At 39.8% G+C, this 17230-nt stretch overlaps 1 protein-coding gene across 1 annotated transcript; it reads right to left on the bottom strand.

Moving 5' to 3' along the window:
* Positions 1-5960: 5960 nt before the first annotated feature.
* On the bottom strand, positions 5961-6943 carry LOC133098832 (RNA-binding protein 7-like). Its single transcript, XM_061202043.1, has 2 exons — positions 6844-6943; positions 5961-6722 (listed from the first exon to the last, which is right to left on the bottom strand). The coding sequence occupies exons 1-2, from the start codon at positions 6941-6943 to the stop codon at positions 6019-6021; spliced, it is 804 nt and encodes a 267-aa protein (XP_061058026.1). The 3' UTR covers positions 5961-6018.
* Positions 6944-17230: the final 10287 nt, after the last annotated feature.

Below are 17230 nucleotides of genomic sequence, written 5' to 3'. Positions count from 1 at the left end.
AGTATCCAGTCTTACATTTAAGTCTTTGATCCATTTTGAGTTTATTTTTGTGTATGGTAATAGAGAATGTTCTAATTTCATTCTTTTACATGTAGCTGTCCAGGTTTCCCAGCACCACTTATTGAAGAGACTGTCTTTTCTCCATTTTGTAGTCTTGCCTCCTTTTTTGTAGGTTAATTGACTGTAAGTATGTGGGTTTGTTTCTGGTTTTCTATCCTGTTTCACTGATCAATGTGTTTGTTTTTGTGCTGGTACCCTGCTTTTGATTACTGTAGCTTAGCAGTATAGTCTGAAGTCAGGGAGCATGATTCCTCCAGCTTTGTTTTTCTTTCTCAAGATTGTCTTGGGTATTCAGGGTTTTTTGTGTTTCCATACAAATTTTAAAATTTTTTGTTCTAGTTCTGTGAAAAATGCTATTGTTGATTCAATAGGGATTGCATTGAATCTGTAGATTACCTTGGGTAGTATGGTCATTTTAACAATAAGGATCCTTCTAATCCAAGAACACAGTATATCTTTCCATCTGTTTGTGTCATCTTCAGTTTCTTTCATGAGTCATAGTTTTTGGAGTACAGGTCTTTTACCTCCTTAGGTAAGTTTATTCCTAGGTATTTCTTTTTTTTTTTAATTAAAAAAATTTTAAATTTATTTTTGGCTGTGTTGGGTCTTCATTGCTGTGCGTGGGCTTTTCTCTAGTTGCAGCAAGTGGGGGCTACTCTTAATTGTGGTGTGCGGGCTTCTTGTGGTGGCTTCTCTTGTGGAGCACAGGCTCTAGGTGCGCGGGCTTCAGTAGTTGTGGCACGTGGGCTCAGTAGTTGTGGCTCGCGGGCTCTAGAGCGCAGGCTCAGTAGTTGTGGTGTACGGGCTTACTTGCTCCATGGCATGTAGGATCTTCCCAGGCCAGGGCTTGAACCTGTGTCCCCTGCATTGGCAGGCAGATTCTTAACCACTGCACCACCAAGGAAGTCCCTAGTTCATTCTTTTGAATGTAATGGTAAATGGGATTGCTTCCTTAATTTCTCTCTGATACTTCATTGTTAGTGTATAAAAATGCAACAGATTTCTGTATATTAGTTTTGTATCCTGCAACTTACTGAATTTATTGATGAGCTCTAGAAGTTTTCTGGTGGCATCTTTAGGATTTTTGACGTACAGTATCATGTCATGTGCAAACAGTGACAGGTTTACTACTTCTTTTCCAATTTGGATTCCTTTTATTTGTTTTTCTTCTCTGATTGCCGTGGCTAAGACTTCCAAAATTATGTTGAACAAAAGTGGTGAGACTGGGCATCCTTCTTTTGTTCCTTGTCTTAGAGGGAATGCTTTCAGGTTTTCATCATTGAGTACCATGTTAGCTCTGGGTTTGTCATATATGGCCTTTATTATGTTGAGGTATGTTCCCTCTATGCCCACTTTCTGGTGAGTTTTTTTTTTAACCATAAATCGTTGTTGAATTCTGTCAGAAGCTTTTTCTGCATCTATTGAGATGATCATATGGTTTTTATTCTTCAATTTGTTAATGTGATGCATTACATTGATTGATTTGCAGATACTGAAAAAATCATTGCATCCCTGCGATAAATCCCACTTGATCGTGGTGTATGATCCTGTTAATGTATTGTTGGATTCTGTTTGCTAGTATTTTGTTGAGGATTTTTGCATGTATGTTGATCAGTGATATTGGCCTGTAATTTTTCTTGGTGAAATCTTTGTCTGGTTTTGGTATCAGGTTGATGGTTGCCTCATAGAATGAGTTTGGGAGTGTTCCTTCCTCTGCAATTTTTTGGAATAGTTTCAGAAGGATAGGTGTTAACTTTTCTCTAAATGTTTGATAGAATTCGCCTGTGAAGCCATCTGGTCCTGGACTTTTGTTTGTTGGGAGTTTTAAAATAACTGATTCAATTTCAGTACTGGTAATTGGTCTGTTCATATTTTCTATTTCTTCCTGGTTCAGTCTTGGGAGATTGTACCTTTCTAAGAATTTGTCCACTTCCTCTCGTTGTTTATTTTATTGGCGTAGAGTTGCTCATAGCAGTTTCTTATGATCCTTTGTATATTTGTGGTGTCCGTTGTAACGTCTCCTTTTGCATTTCTGATTTTATTGGTTTGGGCCCTCTCCCTTTTTTTCTTGATGAGTCTACCTAAAAGTTTATCAATTTTGTTTATCTTTTCAAAGAACCAGCTTTCAGTTTTATTGATCTTTTCTATTGTTTTCTTTGTTTCTATTTCATTAATTTCTGCTCTGATCTTTATGATTTCTTTCCTTCTACTAACTTTGGGTTTTGTTTGTTCTTTTTCTAGTTGCTTTAGGTATAAAGTTAGGTGTTTTTTTTTAAGATTAGGTTGTTTATTTCAGATTTTTCTTGTTTCCTTAGGTAAGCTTGTATTGCTAAAAACTTCCCTTTCAGAACTGCTTTTCCTTATTTCAGTGCTTCTGAGATAAAAGAATGGGCTAGACGGCAGGGGAAGGCATCAATGGACACTCTAAAGGGAAAAAATATTTTTATTCAGACATAAATAAAACTTATATTTCAAAAAAAAAAAACTGCTTTTCTTGAGACCATAGGTTGTGTATCATCGTGTTTTTATTTTCATTTGTCTCTAGGTATTTTTCGATTTCCTCTTTGATTTCTTCAGTGATCCATTGGTTATTTAGTAGCATATTGTTTAGCCTCCACATGTTTGTGTTTTTTGCAGTTTTTTCCTTGTAGTTTATTTCTAGTCCCATAGCATTTTTGTTGGACAAGATGCTTGATATGATTTCAATTTTCTTAAATTTACTGAGGCCTGTTTTGTGGCCTAGCATGTGATCTATCCTGGAGAATGTTCCATGTGCACTTGAAAAGAATGTGTATTCTGCTGCTTTCAGATGGAATGCTCTTTAAATATCAATTGTCCATTTAGTCCAATGTGTTATTTAAGACCTGTGTTTCCTATTTGATTTTCTGTCTGGATGATCTGTCCATTGATAAAAGTGGGGTGTTAAAGTCCATACTGTTTATTGTGTTATTGTTGATTTCTCCTTTTACATCTGTTAATATTGCCTTATATATTGAGGTACTCCTATGTTGGGGGCATATATATTTACAATTGTTATATCTTCTTCTTGGTTTAATCCCTTGATCATTATGTAGTGTCCTTCATTGTCTCTTATAACAGTCTTTTTATAAGAGAACAGTGGGCAGTGGGGCAGTGGGGAACAGTCTTTATTTTAAAATCTATTTTGTCTGATATAAGTATTGCTATTCCAGCTTTCTTTTGATTTTCATTTGCGTGGAATACCTTTTTCCATCCCATCACTTATTTTGTTTTTGGGCTGTGCCATGCTGCTTGCAGGATCTTAGTTCCGTGACCAGAGATTGAACCTGGGCCCCAGCACTGAAAGCGCTGAGTCCTAACCACTGGACTGCCAGGGAATTCCCCCTGTTTTTTTTTTTTTTTTTTTAAGAGAGTGGTTGCTTGAGGATAAACAGCTAGTTTTTTTGTTTTTTTTGTTTTTTTAATTAATTAATTAATTTATTTATTTATGGCTGTGTTGGGTCTCCGTTTCTGTGCAAGGGCTTTCTCCAGTTGTGGCAAGCGGGGGCCACTCTTCATCGCGGTGCACGGGCCTCTCACCATCACGGCCTCTCCTGTTGCGGAGCACAGGCTCCAGACGCGCAGGCTCAGTAATTGTGGCTCACGGGCCCAGCTGTTCCGCGGCATGTGGGATCCTCCCAGACCAGGGCTCGAACCCGTGTCCCCTGCATTGGCAGGCAGATTCTCAACCACTGCGCCACCAGGGAAGCCCCCCCCCTTTTTTTTTCATGACTAGCTTGTAGTGTCTTTAAATTTTTATTTATTTATTTATTTATTGGCCACACCCTGTGGCTTGTGGGATCTTACTTCCCTGACCATTTATTGAACCCGTGCCCTAGCAATGAAAGGACCAAGTCCTACCCACTGGACTGCCAGGGAATTCCATCCTCCCCTCACTTTCAGTCTGCATGTGTCTCTAGATCTGAAGTGCATCACTTGTAGGCAGGATATATTTGGGTCTTGTTTTTGTATCCATTCAGCCAACCTATGACTTTTGGTTGGAGCATTCAGTCCCTTTAAATTTAAGGTAATTATTGATATGTGTGTTCTTATTGCCATTTTGTTAAGTGCTTTGGATTTGTTTTCATAGGTCTTTTCCCCCCGTCTTATTTTGTTCTCCTCTTGTGTGATTTGATGACTGTCATTAGTGTTATGTTTGGATTCCTTTTTCTTTTTTGTGTATATCTATTACAGATTTTAGGTTTGTGGTTACCATGAGCTTTTTGTATAGCAGTCTATATATAAACATGATTTTTTAAAGTTGCTGATCTCTTAATTTCAAATGCACTTTATTTTTATTTAACATTTTTATTGGAGTATAATTGCTTTACAATGGTGTTAGTTTCTGCTTTATAACAAAGTGAATCAGTTATTCATATACATATATCCCCATATCTCTTCCCTCTTGTGTCTCCCTCCCTCCCATCTTCCCTATCCCACCCTTCTAGCTGGTCACAAAACACCGAGCTGATCTCCCTGTGCTATGCGACTGCGTCCCACTAGCTATCTATTTTACATTTGGTAGTGTATATATCTCCATATATACACTACCACTCTCTCACTTTGTCCCAGCTTACCCTTCCCCCTCCCCATGTCCTCAAGTCCATTATCTAGTAGGTCTGCTTCTTTATTCCCATCTTGCCCCTAGGTTCTTCATGACTATTTTTTTTTTTTTAGATTCCATATATATGTGTTAGCACGCAGTATTTTTTTTTCTCTTTCTGACTTACTTCACTCTGTATGAAAGACTCTGGGTCCATCCACCTCACTACAAATAACTCAATTTCATTTCTTTTTTTTTTGTTTTCAATATATTAAAAAGCAACATAGTACAAATGTTGTGGTTAATATTAAAAAGGATCCAAATTTTTCAAGGAATGAATTTTTATAAACAAGTTCTACAATGAAAGGGAAATGGCATATTGATACATAAAAGTTTTGTTAAACAAGATTTTAAAAATTTTAAATCAAAGTGTTTTAGACTAAATTCTTTCAAATGTTCAAACAAAAACAAAAAAAACCCTGTACAATCTCCATAATAAAATGTGCCCTTGCACTTTGAACATGTTATAATTTTAGAAATTTGAGTGATAGAGGCAGCACTTAAAGGTTTCATGAACCTTTTTTTCCCAAAAAAGAATACTTTCAGTAAAACATTTTACTATTTTATCTGACTATGCATTTACATTTTTGTTCTTCCAGAAAAAGATTTACATTAGCACTGTATTTTTACTGTAAAAAAAATACATTTAGAGATATTTAACTTCCTGAGTGACTTCAGTCATACATCGAACATGATTTAATGAGCAAATTCTAAAATTTTATAATGAACCAGCATGTGTAGATGTATACTTGTACGCTCACTTACAGTAAAACTCAAGATCATGTCACAGAACTTACACTTAAGTTCTCTAAGTTAAATAATATGATTTATCCCCAAACTTGACCAAAAGGTTTTCTCAAATGTTAGTAAAATGAATCACTGAATTTACATTTTCTCATTTAGTAACAAAATACTGAGTCATTTCAGACTATCAACTTGACTGTTTTCCATTATATACACCAAAAATCTGATTCCCTAACAAGAAATTTCTTGCAATACAAAAAGGTAACAGATAATTAAAATATTTGCTTCATAATACAACTAATCCATATAATACATCCCTTCCTCAATTGTCTAAAATGATTAGGAATTGTGGCACTTTCTTTAGCATAAAACCCTTTCCTCTTCTTAAAACCCTGAGGTGAAAGGTTATTAATGTAATAAAACTAGAACCACAATTCTCATTTCTGTATTGGACTGCAATTAGTTTTTAAAAATTTTATAAAGAAATGTGGCAACTTGTAAAGTTGCTCTATAGAGTTTAAGAAAACATTCCCAGAAACAACTTAACAAAAAGGGCCTAGAATGACCCTATGAAAACATCCTTTTAACACTTGTTAGTGTCGAGATGAGCGCCATTTTCCATCTCTACCACTGTCTCTTCTGTTATCATAGTCATGGCTCCAGCCATCGTGATTTCTCTCTTCATAGAAGAAATCATCTCTGCTTTCTCTGAAATGATGGTCGGACCCATGATCAGTGTAACGCTGTTCACGGCTATAATGTCTATCCACTACATAGGGATGAGAATTCTGTCTGACTTTTCGCTGTGATAATGGTGTATCTTGGCGCCACTGGGAGGTTGAAGACTGGTTAAAAGTGTGATTATGTGACTGAACTGATGGGGAAAATCCTGATTGATCCAGATGTGGAGAACCAAATTTCCCTCCATATGACATCTGTCTCAAAACACTGTTCATCACTGCTTGTCTCTGAAGATTTTCTGAAGAAGAAAAAGATCTTTGAATTATCGGTGTTGATGGAGTCATGTTATCCACTGTCCTTTCGTACCTGCTAGGAGATGTGGAAGTAGGGCTTGAACTTCCAATATGAGGCTGGGGATATGACAAACTGACCTCCTGTGAGGCATGGCTACTTCCTGATCTAAACTGAATTTTGATGGGCCCTCCAAAAAGTTTGATTCCGTTAAGCAGATTCATGGCATAAGGAACAGATACTTCATGTTTGAAATTCACAAACGCAAACTGCTTTGGCTTACCATCCTTATCTTTTGGAATTTTCACTTTTATTACTGGCCCAGCTTGGAGGGAGGGAGCCCATAAGGAACCAGAAACCCAATCACCGACTGAATTTACATTTCACAGCACTTTATGACTTTAACAAGGCGACCAACATCCATCATTATCCCACTGCGTGGAAACTAACCTGGTGGAAAAGCTCGAAAAGGAGCTCCTCTGTCACTTTCGTTTCAAGGTTGCCCACAAAGAGAGTATGATCCGCTTCGGCTGCCGCTGCCCCCATCTCAGCATCACCCCCTCCCGAAAAAGACCGAAGGGTCGCCGCCGACGCATCCACTGCGCACTCTCAGAAACCCCACGTCCTCGCCTCAATTTCATTTCTTTTTATGGCTGAATAATATTCCATTGTATATATGTGCCACATCTTCTTTATCCATTCATCTGTCGATGGACACTTAGGTTGCTTCCATGTCCTGGCTATTGTAAATAGTGCTGCAGTGAACATTGTGGTACATGACTCTTTTTGAATTATGGTTTTCTCAGGGTATATGCCCAGTAGTGGGATTGCTGGGTCGTATGGTAGTTCTATTTTTAGTTTTTTAAGGAACCTCCATACTGTTCTCCATAGTGGCTGTATCAATTTACATTCCCACCAACAGTGCAAGAGGGTTCCCTTTTCTCCACACCCTCTCCAGCATTTATTGTTTGTAGATTTTTTGATGATGGCCATTCTGACCGGTGTGAGATGATATCTCATTGTAGTTTTGATTTGCATTCCTTTAATGATTAATGATGTTGAGCATTCTTTCATGTGTTTGTTGGCAATCTGTATATCTTCTTTGGAGAAATGTCTATTTAGGTCTTCTGCCCATTTTTGGATTGGGTTGTTTGTTTTTTTGATATTAAGCTGCATGACCTGCTTCTAAATTTTGGAGATTAATCCTTTGTCAGTTGCTTCATTTGCAAATATTTTCTCCCATTCTGAGAGTTTTCTTTTCATCTTGCTTATGGTTTCCTTTGCTGTGCAAAAGCTTTTAAGTTTCATTAGGTCCCATTTGTTTGTTTTTGTTTTATTTCCATTTCTCTAGGAGCTGGGTCAAAAAGGGTCTTGCTGTGATTTATGTCATTGAGTGTTCTGCCTATGTTTTCCTCTGAGAGTTTGATAGTGTCTGGCCTTACATTTAGGTCTTTAATCCATTTTGAGTTTATTTTTATGTATGGTGTTAGGGAGTGTTCTAATTTCATTCTTTTACATGTAGCTGTCCAGTTTTCCCAGCACCACTTATTGAAGAGGCTGTCTTTTCTCCATTATATTCTTGCCTCCTTTATCAAAAATAAAGTGACCATATGTACATGGGTTTATCTCTGGGCTTTCTATCCTGTTCCATTGATCTATATTTCTGTTTTTGTGCCAGTACCATACTGTCTTGATTACTGTAGCTTTGTAGTATAGTCTGAAGTCCAGGAGCCTGATTCCTCCAGCTTCGTTTTTCTTTCTCAAGATTGCTTTGGCTATTCGGGGTCTTTTGGGTTTCCATACAAATTGTGAAATTTTTTGTTCTAGTTCTGTGAAAAATGCCAGTGGTACTTTGATAAGGATTGCATTGAATCTGTAGATTGCTTTGGGTAGTAGAGTCATTTTCACAATGTTGATTCTTCCAATCCAAGAACATGGTATATCTCTCTATCTATTTGTATCATCTTTAATTTCTTTCATCAGTGTCTTATAATTTTCTGCATACAGGTCTTTTGTCTCCTTAGGTAGGTTTATTCCTAGGTATTTTATTCTTTTTGTTGCAATGGTAAATGGGAGTGTTCTCTTAATTTCACTTTCAGATTTTTCATCATTAATGTATAGGAATGCAAGAGATTTCTGTACATTAACTTTGTATCCTGCTACTTTACCAAATTCATTGATTAGCTCTAGTAGTTTTCTGGTAGCATCTTTAGGATTCTCTATGTATAGTGTCATGTCATCTGCAAACAGTGACAGCTTTACTTCTTCTTTTCCAATTTGGATTCCTTTTATTTTTTTTTCTTCTCTAATTGCTGTGGCTAAAACTTCCAAAACTATGTTGAATAATAGTGGTGAGAGTGGGCAACCTTGTCTTGTTCCTGATCTTAGTGGAAATGGTTTCAGTTTTTCACCATTGAGGACGATGTTGGCTGTTGGTTTGTCATATATGGCTTTTATTATGTTGAGGTAAGTTCCCTCTATGCCTACTTTCTGGAGGGTTTTTATCATTAATGGGTGTTGAATTTTATTTAAAGCTTTCTTTGCATTTATTGAGATGATCATATGGTTTTTCTCCTTCAATTTATTAATATGGTGTATCACATTGATTGATTTGCATATATTGAAGAATCCTTGCATTCCTGGGATAAACCCCACTTGATCATGGTGTATGATCCTTTTAATGTGCTGTTGGATTCTGTTTGCTAGTATTTTGTTGAGGATTTTTGCACCTATGTTCATCAGTGATATTGGTCTGTAGTTTTCTTTCTTTGTGACATCTTTGCCTGGTTTTGGTATCAGGGTGATGGTGGCCTCGTAGAATGAGTTGGGGAGTGTTCCTCCCTCTGCAATATTTTGGAAGAGTTTGAGAAGGATAAGTGTTAGCTCTTCCCTAAATGTTTGATAGAATTTGCCTGTGAAGCCGTCTGGTCCTGGGCTTCTGTTTGTTGGAAGAATTTTAATTACAGTTTCAATTTCAGTGCTTGTGATTGGTCTGTTCATATTTTCTATTTCTTCCTGGTTCAGTCTTGGAAGGTTGTGCGTTTCTAAGAATTTGTCCATTTCTTCCAGGTTGTCCATTTTATTGGCATATAGTTGCTTGTAGTAATCTCTCATGACTCTTTGTATTTCTGCAGTGTCAGTTGTTGCTTCTTCTTTTTCATTTCTAATTCTATTGATTTGAGTCTTCTCCCGTTTTTTCTTGATGAGTCTGGCTAATGGTTTATCAATTTTGTTTATCCTCTGAAAAACCAGCTTTTAGTTTTATTGATCTTTGCTATCATTTCCTTCATTTCTTTTTCATTTATTTCTGATCTGATCTTTATGATTTCTTTCCTTTTGCTAACTTTGGGGTTTTCTTGTTCTTCTTTCTCTAATTGCTTTAGGTGTAAGGTTAGGTTGTTTATTTGAGATGTTTCTTGTTTCTTAAGGTAGGATTGTATTGCTATAAAATTCCCTCTTAGAACTGCTTTTGCTGCATCCCATAGGTTTTTGGGTCATTGTGTTTTCATTGTCATTTTTTTCTAGGTATTTTTTGATTTCCTCTTTGATTTCTTCAGTGATCTCTTGGTTATTAAGTAGTGTACTGTTTATCTTCCATGTGTTTGTATTTTTTACAGATTTTTTCCTGTAATTGATATCTAGTCTCATAGCATTGTGGTAAGAAAAGATACTTGATACGATTTCAATTTTCTTAAATTTACCAAGGCTTGATATGTGACCCATTAAATGATCTATCCTGGAGAATGTTCCATGAACACTTGAGAAGAAAGTGTATTCTGTTGTTTTTGTATGGAATGTCCTATAAATATCAATTAAGTCCATCTTGTTTAATGTATCATTTAAAGCTTGTGTTTCCTTATTTATTTTCATTTTGGATGATCTGTCCATTGGTGAAAGTGGGGTGTTAAAGTCCCCTACTATGATTGTGTTACTGTCGATTTCCCCTTTTATGGCTGTTAGTAATTGCCTTATGTATTGAGGTGCTCCTATGTTGGGTGCATAAATATTTACAATTGTTATATCTTCTTCTTGGGTTGATCCCTTGATCATTATGTAGTGTCCTTCTTTGTGTCCTGTAACCGTCTTTGTTTTAAAGTCTATTTTGTCTGATATGAGAATTGCTACTCAGGCTTTCTTTTGATTTCCATTTGCATGGAATATCTTTTTCCATCCCCTCACTTTCAGTCTGTATGTGTCCCTAGGTCTGAAGTGGGTCTCTTGTAGACAGCATATATACAGGTCTTGTTTTTGTATCCATTCAGCCATTCTATGTCTTTTGGTTGGAGCATTTAATCTGTTTACATTTACAGTAATTATTGATATGTATGTTCCTATTACCGTTTTCTTAATTGTTTTGGGTTTGTTATTGTAGGTCTTTTCCTTCTCTTGTGTTTCCTGCCTAGAGAAGTTCCTTTAGCATTTGTTGTAAAACTGGTTTGGTGGTGCTGAATTCTCTCAGTTTTTGCTTGTCTGTAACGGTTTTAATTTCTCCATCAAATCTGAATGAGATCCTTGCTGGGTAGAGTAATCTTGGTTGTAGGTTTTTCCCTTTCATCACTTTAAATATGTCCTGCCACTCCCTCTGGCTTGCAGAGTTTCTGCTGAAAGATCAGCTGTTAACCTTATGGGGGTTCCCTTGTATGTTATTTGTTGTTTTTCCCTTGCTGATTTTAATGTGTTTTTTTTGTATTTAATTTTTGATAGTTTGATTAATATGTGTCTTGGCATGTTTCTCCTTGGATTTATCCTGTATGGGACTCTCTGTGCTTCATGGACTTGATTAACTATTTCCTTTCCCATATTAGGGAAGTTTTCAACTATAATTTCTTCAAATATTTTCTCAGTCCCTTTCTTTTTCTCTTCTTCTTCCATAATTTGAATGTTGGTGCGTTTAATATTGTCCCAGAGGTCTCTGAGGATGTCCTCCATTCTTTTCATTCTTTTTTCTTTACTCTGCCCTGCAGTAGTTATTTCCTATTTTATCTTCCAGGTCACTTATCTGTTCTTCTGCCTCAGTTTTTCTGCTATTGATCCCTTCTAGAGAATTTTTAATTTCATTTATTGTGTTGTTCATCATTGTTTGTTTGCTCTTTAGTTCTTCTAGGTCCTTGTTAAACGTTTCTTGTATTTTCTCCATTCTATTTCCAAGATTTTAGATCATCTTTACTATCATTATTCTGAATTCTTTTTCAGGTAGACTACCTATTTCCTCTTCATTTGTTAGGTCTGGTGGGTTTTTACCTTGCTCCTTCATCTGCTATGTGTTTCTTTGTCTTCTCATTTTGCTTAACTTACTGTGTTTGGGGTCTCCTTTTCGCAGGCTGCAGGTTCGTAGTTCCCGTTGTTTTTGGTGTCTGCCCCCAGTGGCTAAGGTTGGTTCAGTGGGTTGTGTAGGCTTCCTGGTGGAGGGGACTAGTGCCTGTGTTCTGGTGGATGAGGCTGGATCTTGTGTTTCTGGTGGGCAGGTCCACGTCTGGTGGTGTGTTTTGTGGTGTCTGTGACCTTATTATGATCTTAGGCAGCCTCTCTGCTAATGGGTGGGGTTGTGTTCCTGTCTTGCTAGTTGTTTGGCATAGGGTGTCCAGCACTGTAACTTGCTGGTCGGCGAGTGGAGCTGGGTCTTGGAGTTGAGATGGAGATCTCTGGGCGATTTTCACCGTTTGATATTATGTGGAGCTGGGAGGTCTCTGTTGGACCAATGTCCTGAACTTGGCTCTCCCACATCAGAGGCACAGCCCTGACGCCTGGCTGGAGCACCAAGAGCCTGTCCTCCACATGGCTCAGAATAAACGGGAGAAAAAAAGAAAGAAAGAAAAAAAAGATAAAATAAAATAAAAAGTTTTAAAAATAAAAACCAAAAAATAATTATTAAAAAAAGTTTTTTTAAGCAATTAAAAAAAAAAAAGAAGAGAACAATCAGACCAAAAAACTAATCCACCAGTGATAACAGGCGCTGAAAACTATACTAAAAAAACCCCCAAAAACAAAAAGAAAAACGGACAGACAGAACCCTAGGACAAATGGTAAAAGCAAAACTATACAGACAAAATCACACACAGAAGCATATGCATACACACTCACAAAAAGAGAAAAAGGGGGAAAATATATATATATCATTGCTCCCAAAGTCCACCTCCTCAATTTGGGATGATTTGTTGTGTATTCAGGTATTCCACAGATGCAGGGTACATCACGTTGACTGTGGAGATTTAATCCACTGCTTCTGAGGCTGCTGGGACAGATTTCCCTTTCTCTTCTTTGTTTGCACAGCTCCTGGGATTCAGCTTTGGATTTGGCCCTGCCTCTGCATGTAGGTCGCTTGAGGACGTCTGTTCTTCGCTCAGACAGGACGGGGTTAAAGGAGCAGCTGATTCGGGGGCTCTGGCTCACTCAGGCCAGGGGGAGGGAGGGGTACAAAATGCGAGGTGAGCCTGTGGCGGCAGAGGCCAGTGTAATATTGCAGCAGCCTGAGGCATGCCGTGTGTTCTCCCGGGGAAGTTGTCCCTGGATCACGGGACCCTGACAGTGGCGGGCTGCACAGGCTCCCGGGAGGGGAGGTGTGGATAGTGACCTGTGCTTGCACACAGGCTTCTTGGTGGCTGCAGCAGCAGCCTTAGTGTCTCATGCCCATCTCTGGGGTCCGCGCTGGTAGCCGCGGCTTGCGCCCGTCTCTGGAGCTCCTTTAAGCGGCACTCTTAATCCGCTCTCCTTGCGCACCCCGAAACAAAGAGGCAAGGAAAAGTCTCTTGCCTCTTCGGCAGTTCCAGACTTTTTCCCGGACTCCCTCCTGGCTAGCTGTGGTGCACTAGTCCCCTTCAGGCTGTGTTCACACAGCCAACCCCAGTCCTCTCCCTGGGATCTGGCCTCCGAAGCCCGAGCCTCAGCTCCCAGCCCCCTCTTGGGCTGGTGAGTGCTGGTTGGCACCGATCCTGTGCAGGAATCTCTCCTCTTTGCCCTTCGCACCCCTGTTGCTGTGCTCTCCTCTGTGGCTCCGAAGCTTCCCACCTCCGCCACCCACAGTCTCCGCCCGCGAAGAGGCTTCCTAGTGTGTGGAAACCTTTCCTCCTTCACAGGTCCCTCCCACTGGTGCAGGTCCCATCCCTATTCTTTTATCTCTGTTTTTTCTTTTTTCTTTTGCCCTACCCATGTACGTGGGGTGTTTCTTGCCTTTTGGGAGGTCTGAGGTCTTACGCCAGCGTTCAGTAGGTGTTCTGTAGGAGTTGTTCTACATGTAGATGTATTTCTGATGTATTTGTGGGGAGGAAGGTGATCTCCACGTCTTACTCTTCCACCATCTTGAAGCTCCCTCAAATGCACTTTAAATAACCTGCATTTTTACTCTGCTCCACTCATGATTACTGTTTTTGATATCATATTTTACATCTAATTGTTTTGTGTATCCCTTAACTTCTTATTGTGGATACAGGTAATTTTACTACTTTTGTCTTTTAACCTCCCTGCTAGTTTTGCATATGGATGATTTCCTACATTTGCTGTGTGTTTGCCTTTACTGGTGAGCTTTTCATTTTGTAATTTTCTTGTTTCTAGTTGTGGTCTTTTGTTTTTTGCCTAGAGAAATTCCTTTAACATTTGTTGTAAAGCTGGTTTGGTGGTGCTGAATTCTTTTAGCTTTTGCTTGTTTGTAAAGCTTTTGATTTCTCAATCAAATCTTAATGAGAGCCTTGCTGGGTAGAGTATTCTTGGTTGTAGGGTTTTTCCCTTTCATCAGTTTAAATCTATCATGCCACTCCCTTCTGGCCTGCAGAGTTTCTCCTGAAAACTCAGCTGATTTAGATTTTTGGAGTTCCCTTGTATGTTATATGTTGCTTTTCCCTTACTGCTTTTGATATTTTCTCTTTATCTTTAATTTTTGTCATTTTGATTACACACACAATTTTTTTTTTTAATTTTTATTTATTTATTTATTTATCTTTGGCTGTGTTGGGTCTTCGTTTCTGTGCGAGGGCTTTCTCTAGTTGCGGCAAGCGGGGGCCACTCTTCATCGCGGTGCGCGGGCCTCTCACTATCGCGGCCTCTCTTGTTGCGGAGCACAGGCTCCAGACACACAGGCTCAGTAGTTGTGGCTCACGGGCTTAGTTGCTCCGTGGCATGTGGGATCCTCCCAGACCAGGGCTCGAACCCGTGTCCCCTGCACTGGCAGGCGGATTCTCAACCACTGCGCCACCAGGGAAGCCCACACACACAATTTTTGTCTTGGTGTGTTCCTCTTTGAGTTAATCTTATATGGGACTCTCTGCACTTCCTGGACTTGGGTGCCTATTTTCTTTCCCAGGTGAAGGATGTTTTCAGCTATTATCTGCAAATATGTTCTCAGCCCTGGTCTCTCTCTCTTTTCCTTCTGGAACCCCTATAATGCAAATATTAGTGTGCTTCTTGTTGTCCCAGAGGTGTCTCAAACTGTCCTCATTTCTTTTCATTTTTTTTCATTTTTCTATTCAGTGTCAGATATTTCCACTATTCTGTATTCCAGCCCACTGATCTGTTCTTCTGTATCATCCAGTGCACTATTGATTCCTTCTACTGTATTTTTTATTTCAGTTATTGTATTCTTCATGTCTGTCTGGTTGTTCTTTATATTTTCTAACTCTTGGTTTAAAACTTCTAACTTCTCACTCTGTGCATCCATTCTCCTCCCGAGTTCTTTGATCATCTTTACGATCATTGCTCTGAACTCTTTCTCAGGTAGATTGCCTATCTCCACTTCACTTAGTTCTTCTTCTGGGGTTTTATCTTGTTCCTTCGTCTGGAACATATTCCTCTGCTACCTCATTTTGTCTAAGTTGCTATTTGTATTTTTACATCTGTGGTAGGTTAGTTAAGTTTCTTGACCTTGGAGAAGTGGCCCTCTGTAGATGTCCTATGTGTCCCAGCAGTGCACTCCCCTCTCATCACTCAAGCTATATTCTCTAGGGATTCCCCCTAAGATGACTGTGTGGGTCCTTCTGTTGTGGTGGGCTGATTATGTGTGCAGTCTGGTAGGCTTGGTTGGCTCCTGGTCTGGTTGGTATCCAGCCCTGTCTTGAGTGGATCCTGCTGGTTGCTGTTTAGTGGGACCTTGTCATGAGGTGGCTGGATGCCGAACCCTAGGGGGCCCTGGGCCTAGTGCTGGTTCACCAGTGGCTGGAATCAGGGTCCTGAAGACACTGAGGCTGTTGCCCACCCACAAGCAGGTGAAGCCAGATCCTGGGGTTGGTGCCAGACTGCTGGCAGGCAGAGCTGGTACCTGGAGTTTGGCTGCAGGGCCCAGGGATCCCAATGTTTGTTTCAGATCATTGGTGGTGGTGGGGCGTCCAATTCTTGACACAGTTGGGTATGACGTCTGGGGTGTTCCGAAGGTTGTGTTGGCCTGCTAGTGGTCAGGGCCAGGGCCCACCTGGTCCCAAGGTAAGGTCTGACATGCGTTGCAGGACCATAGTTTTCTTGCTTTTGGTGTCTTCCCCCTGGTGTAGAGGCTTGTGCAGGATTCCTGGTGGCTGGGGGTGGGAGGCGGTGCATGCCCACTGGTGGGTGGAGCCGGGACTTGGCCCTTAGGTAGGCAGGACCATGTCTGGGGACATGCTGAGAGGTGGCTGTGGGCTCAACAACTCTTTAGGCAGCCTCTCTGCTGATAGGTGAGGCTCTGTTCCCACCCAGTTAGTTGTTTGGCCTGAGGCGTCCCAGCACTGGAGCCTACAGGCTGTTGGGTGGAGCCAGCTCCTGGTGCCAATGATCCAATGTGTCGGTCACCAGGAGTGTTCAAGAGGCCAAATGCTCCTCACTATGTCTGCCACCAGTGTCCATGTCCCCTGGGTAAGCCACATCTGCCCACCCCCACTGCCTCCACAGGAGAGTCCCCAAGACCAGCAGATAGGTCTGGCCCAGGCTTCTATCAAATTACTGCTTTTCCCTGGCTCCCAATCACATGAGTTTTTGTGTGTGCACTTTTAGAGTGAACTCTATTTCCCCCAGTCCTGTGGGGCTCCTGGAATAAAGCCCCACTGGCCTTCAAAGCCAAATACTCTGGGGGTGTGTCTTCCTGGTGCTGGACTCCTGGGCTGGGGAGCCTGACGTAGGGCTCAGAACTCTCACTCCTGTGGGAGAATATCTGCAATATAATTATTCTCCAGTTTGTGGGTCCCCTGCCTGGGGTTATGGGATTTGATTATATCACAAGTTCACCCCTCCTACCCATCTCATTGTGGTTCCTTCTTTATGTCTTTAGTTGTAGAAAATCGTTTATGGTAGGTTCCAGGCTTTTTCATCAATGGTTGTTCTGAAGATAGTTATGACTTTGGTGTACTCCTAGGAGGAGGTGAGCTCAGGGTCTTTCTACTCTACCATCTTGGCTGCTCTTCCCCTGGTTTTCTTTTGTATTATGCTTGAGTTCTCTTCTTTTTGGTTTTGTAAATGAATTGTATATTTTTGATTTGTTGTTACCGTGGTTTTCAAGTATGTTAACCCCTTACTATATCTTCTTCTTTAGACTGGTAGTTATGTATGCTCAAACACATTCTAAAAAAATCTACATTTTCTTCCTCACTTCCCCTCCCACACATTTTAGGATTTTGATGTCCTCTTTTATTTTTTTTACATATACGTGTACCTATATGTATAGTTTATATATGTATAATAATATATATTATTCTTTTCCCATTTATATTATTACAGAGTATTGAGCAGAGTTCCCTGTGCTATATAGTAGGTCCTTGTTGGTTATCTGTTTTAAATATAGTAGTGTGTACATGTCAATCCAAAAATTCCAATCTATCCCCCCACCCTTCTCCCTGGTAACCATAAGTTTGTTCTCTAAGTCTGTGAGTCTGTTTCTGTTTT

Source organism: Eubalaena glacialis, chromosome 1 (genome assembly GCF_028564815.1).
Source record: "Eubalaena glacialis isolate mEubGla1 chromosome 1, mEubGla1.1.hap2.+ XY, whole genome shotgun sequence".
Lineage (NCBI taxonomy): Eukaryota > Metazoa > Chordata > Mammalia > Artiodactyla > Balaenidae > Eubalaena > Eubalaena glacialis.
The sequence above is the reverse complement of the archived record's forward strand: the minus strand, read 5'-3'. Positions and strand labels throughout refer to the sequence as shown.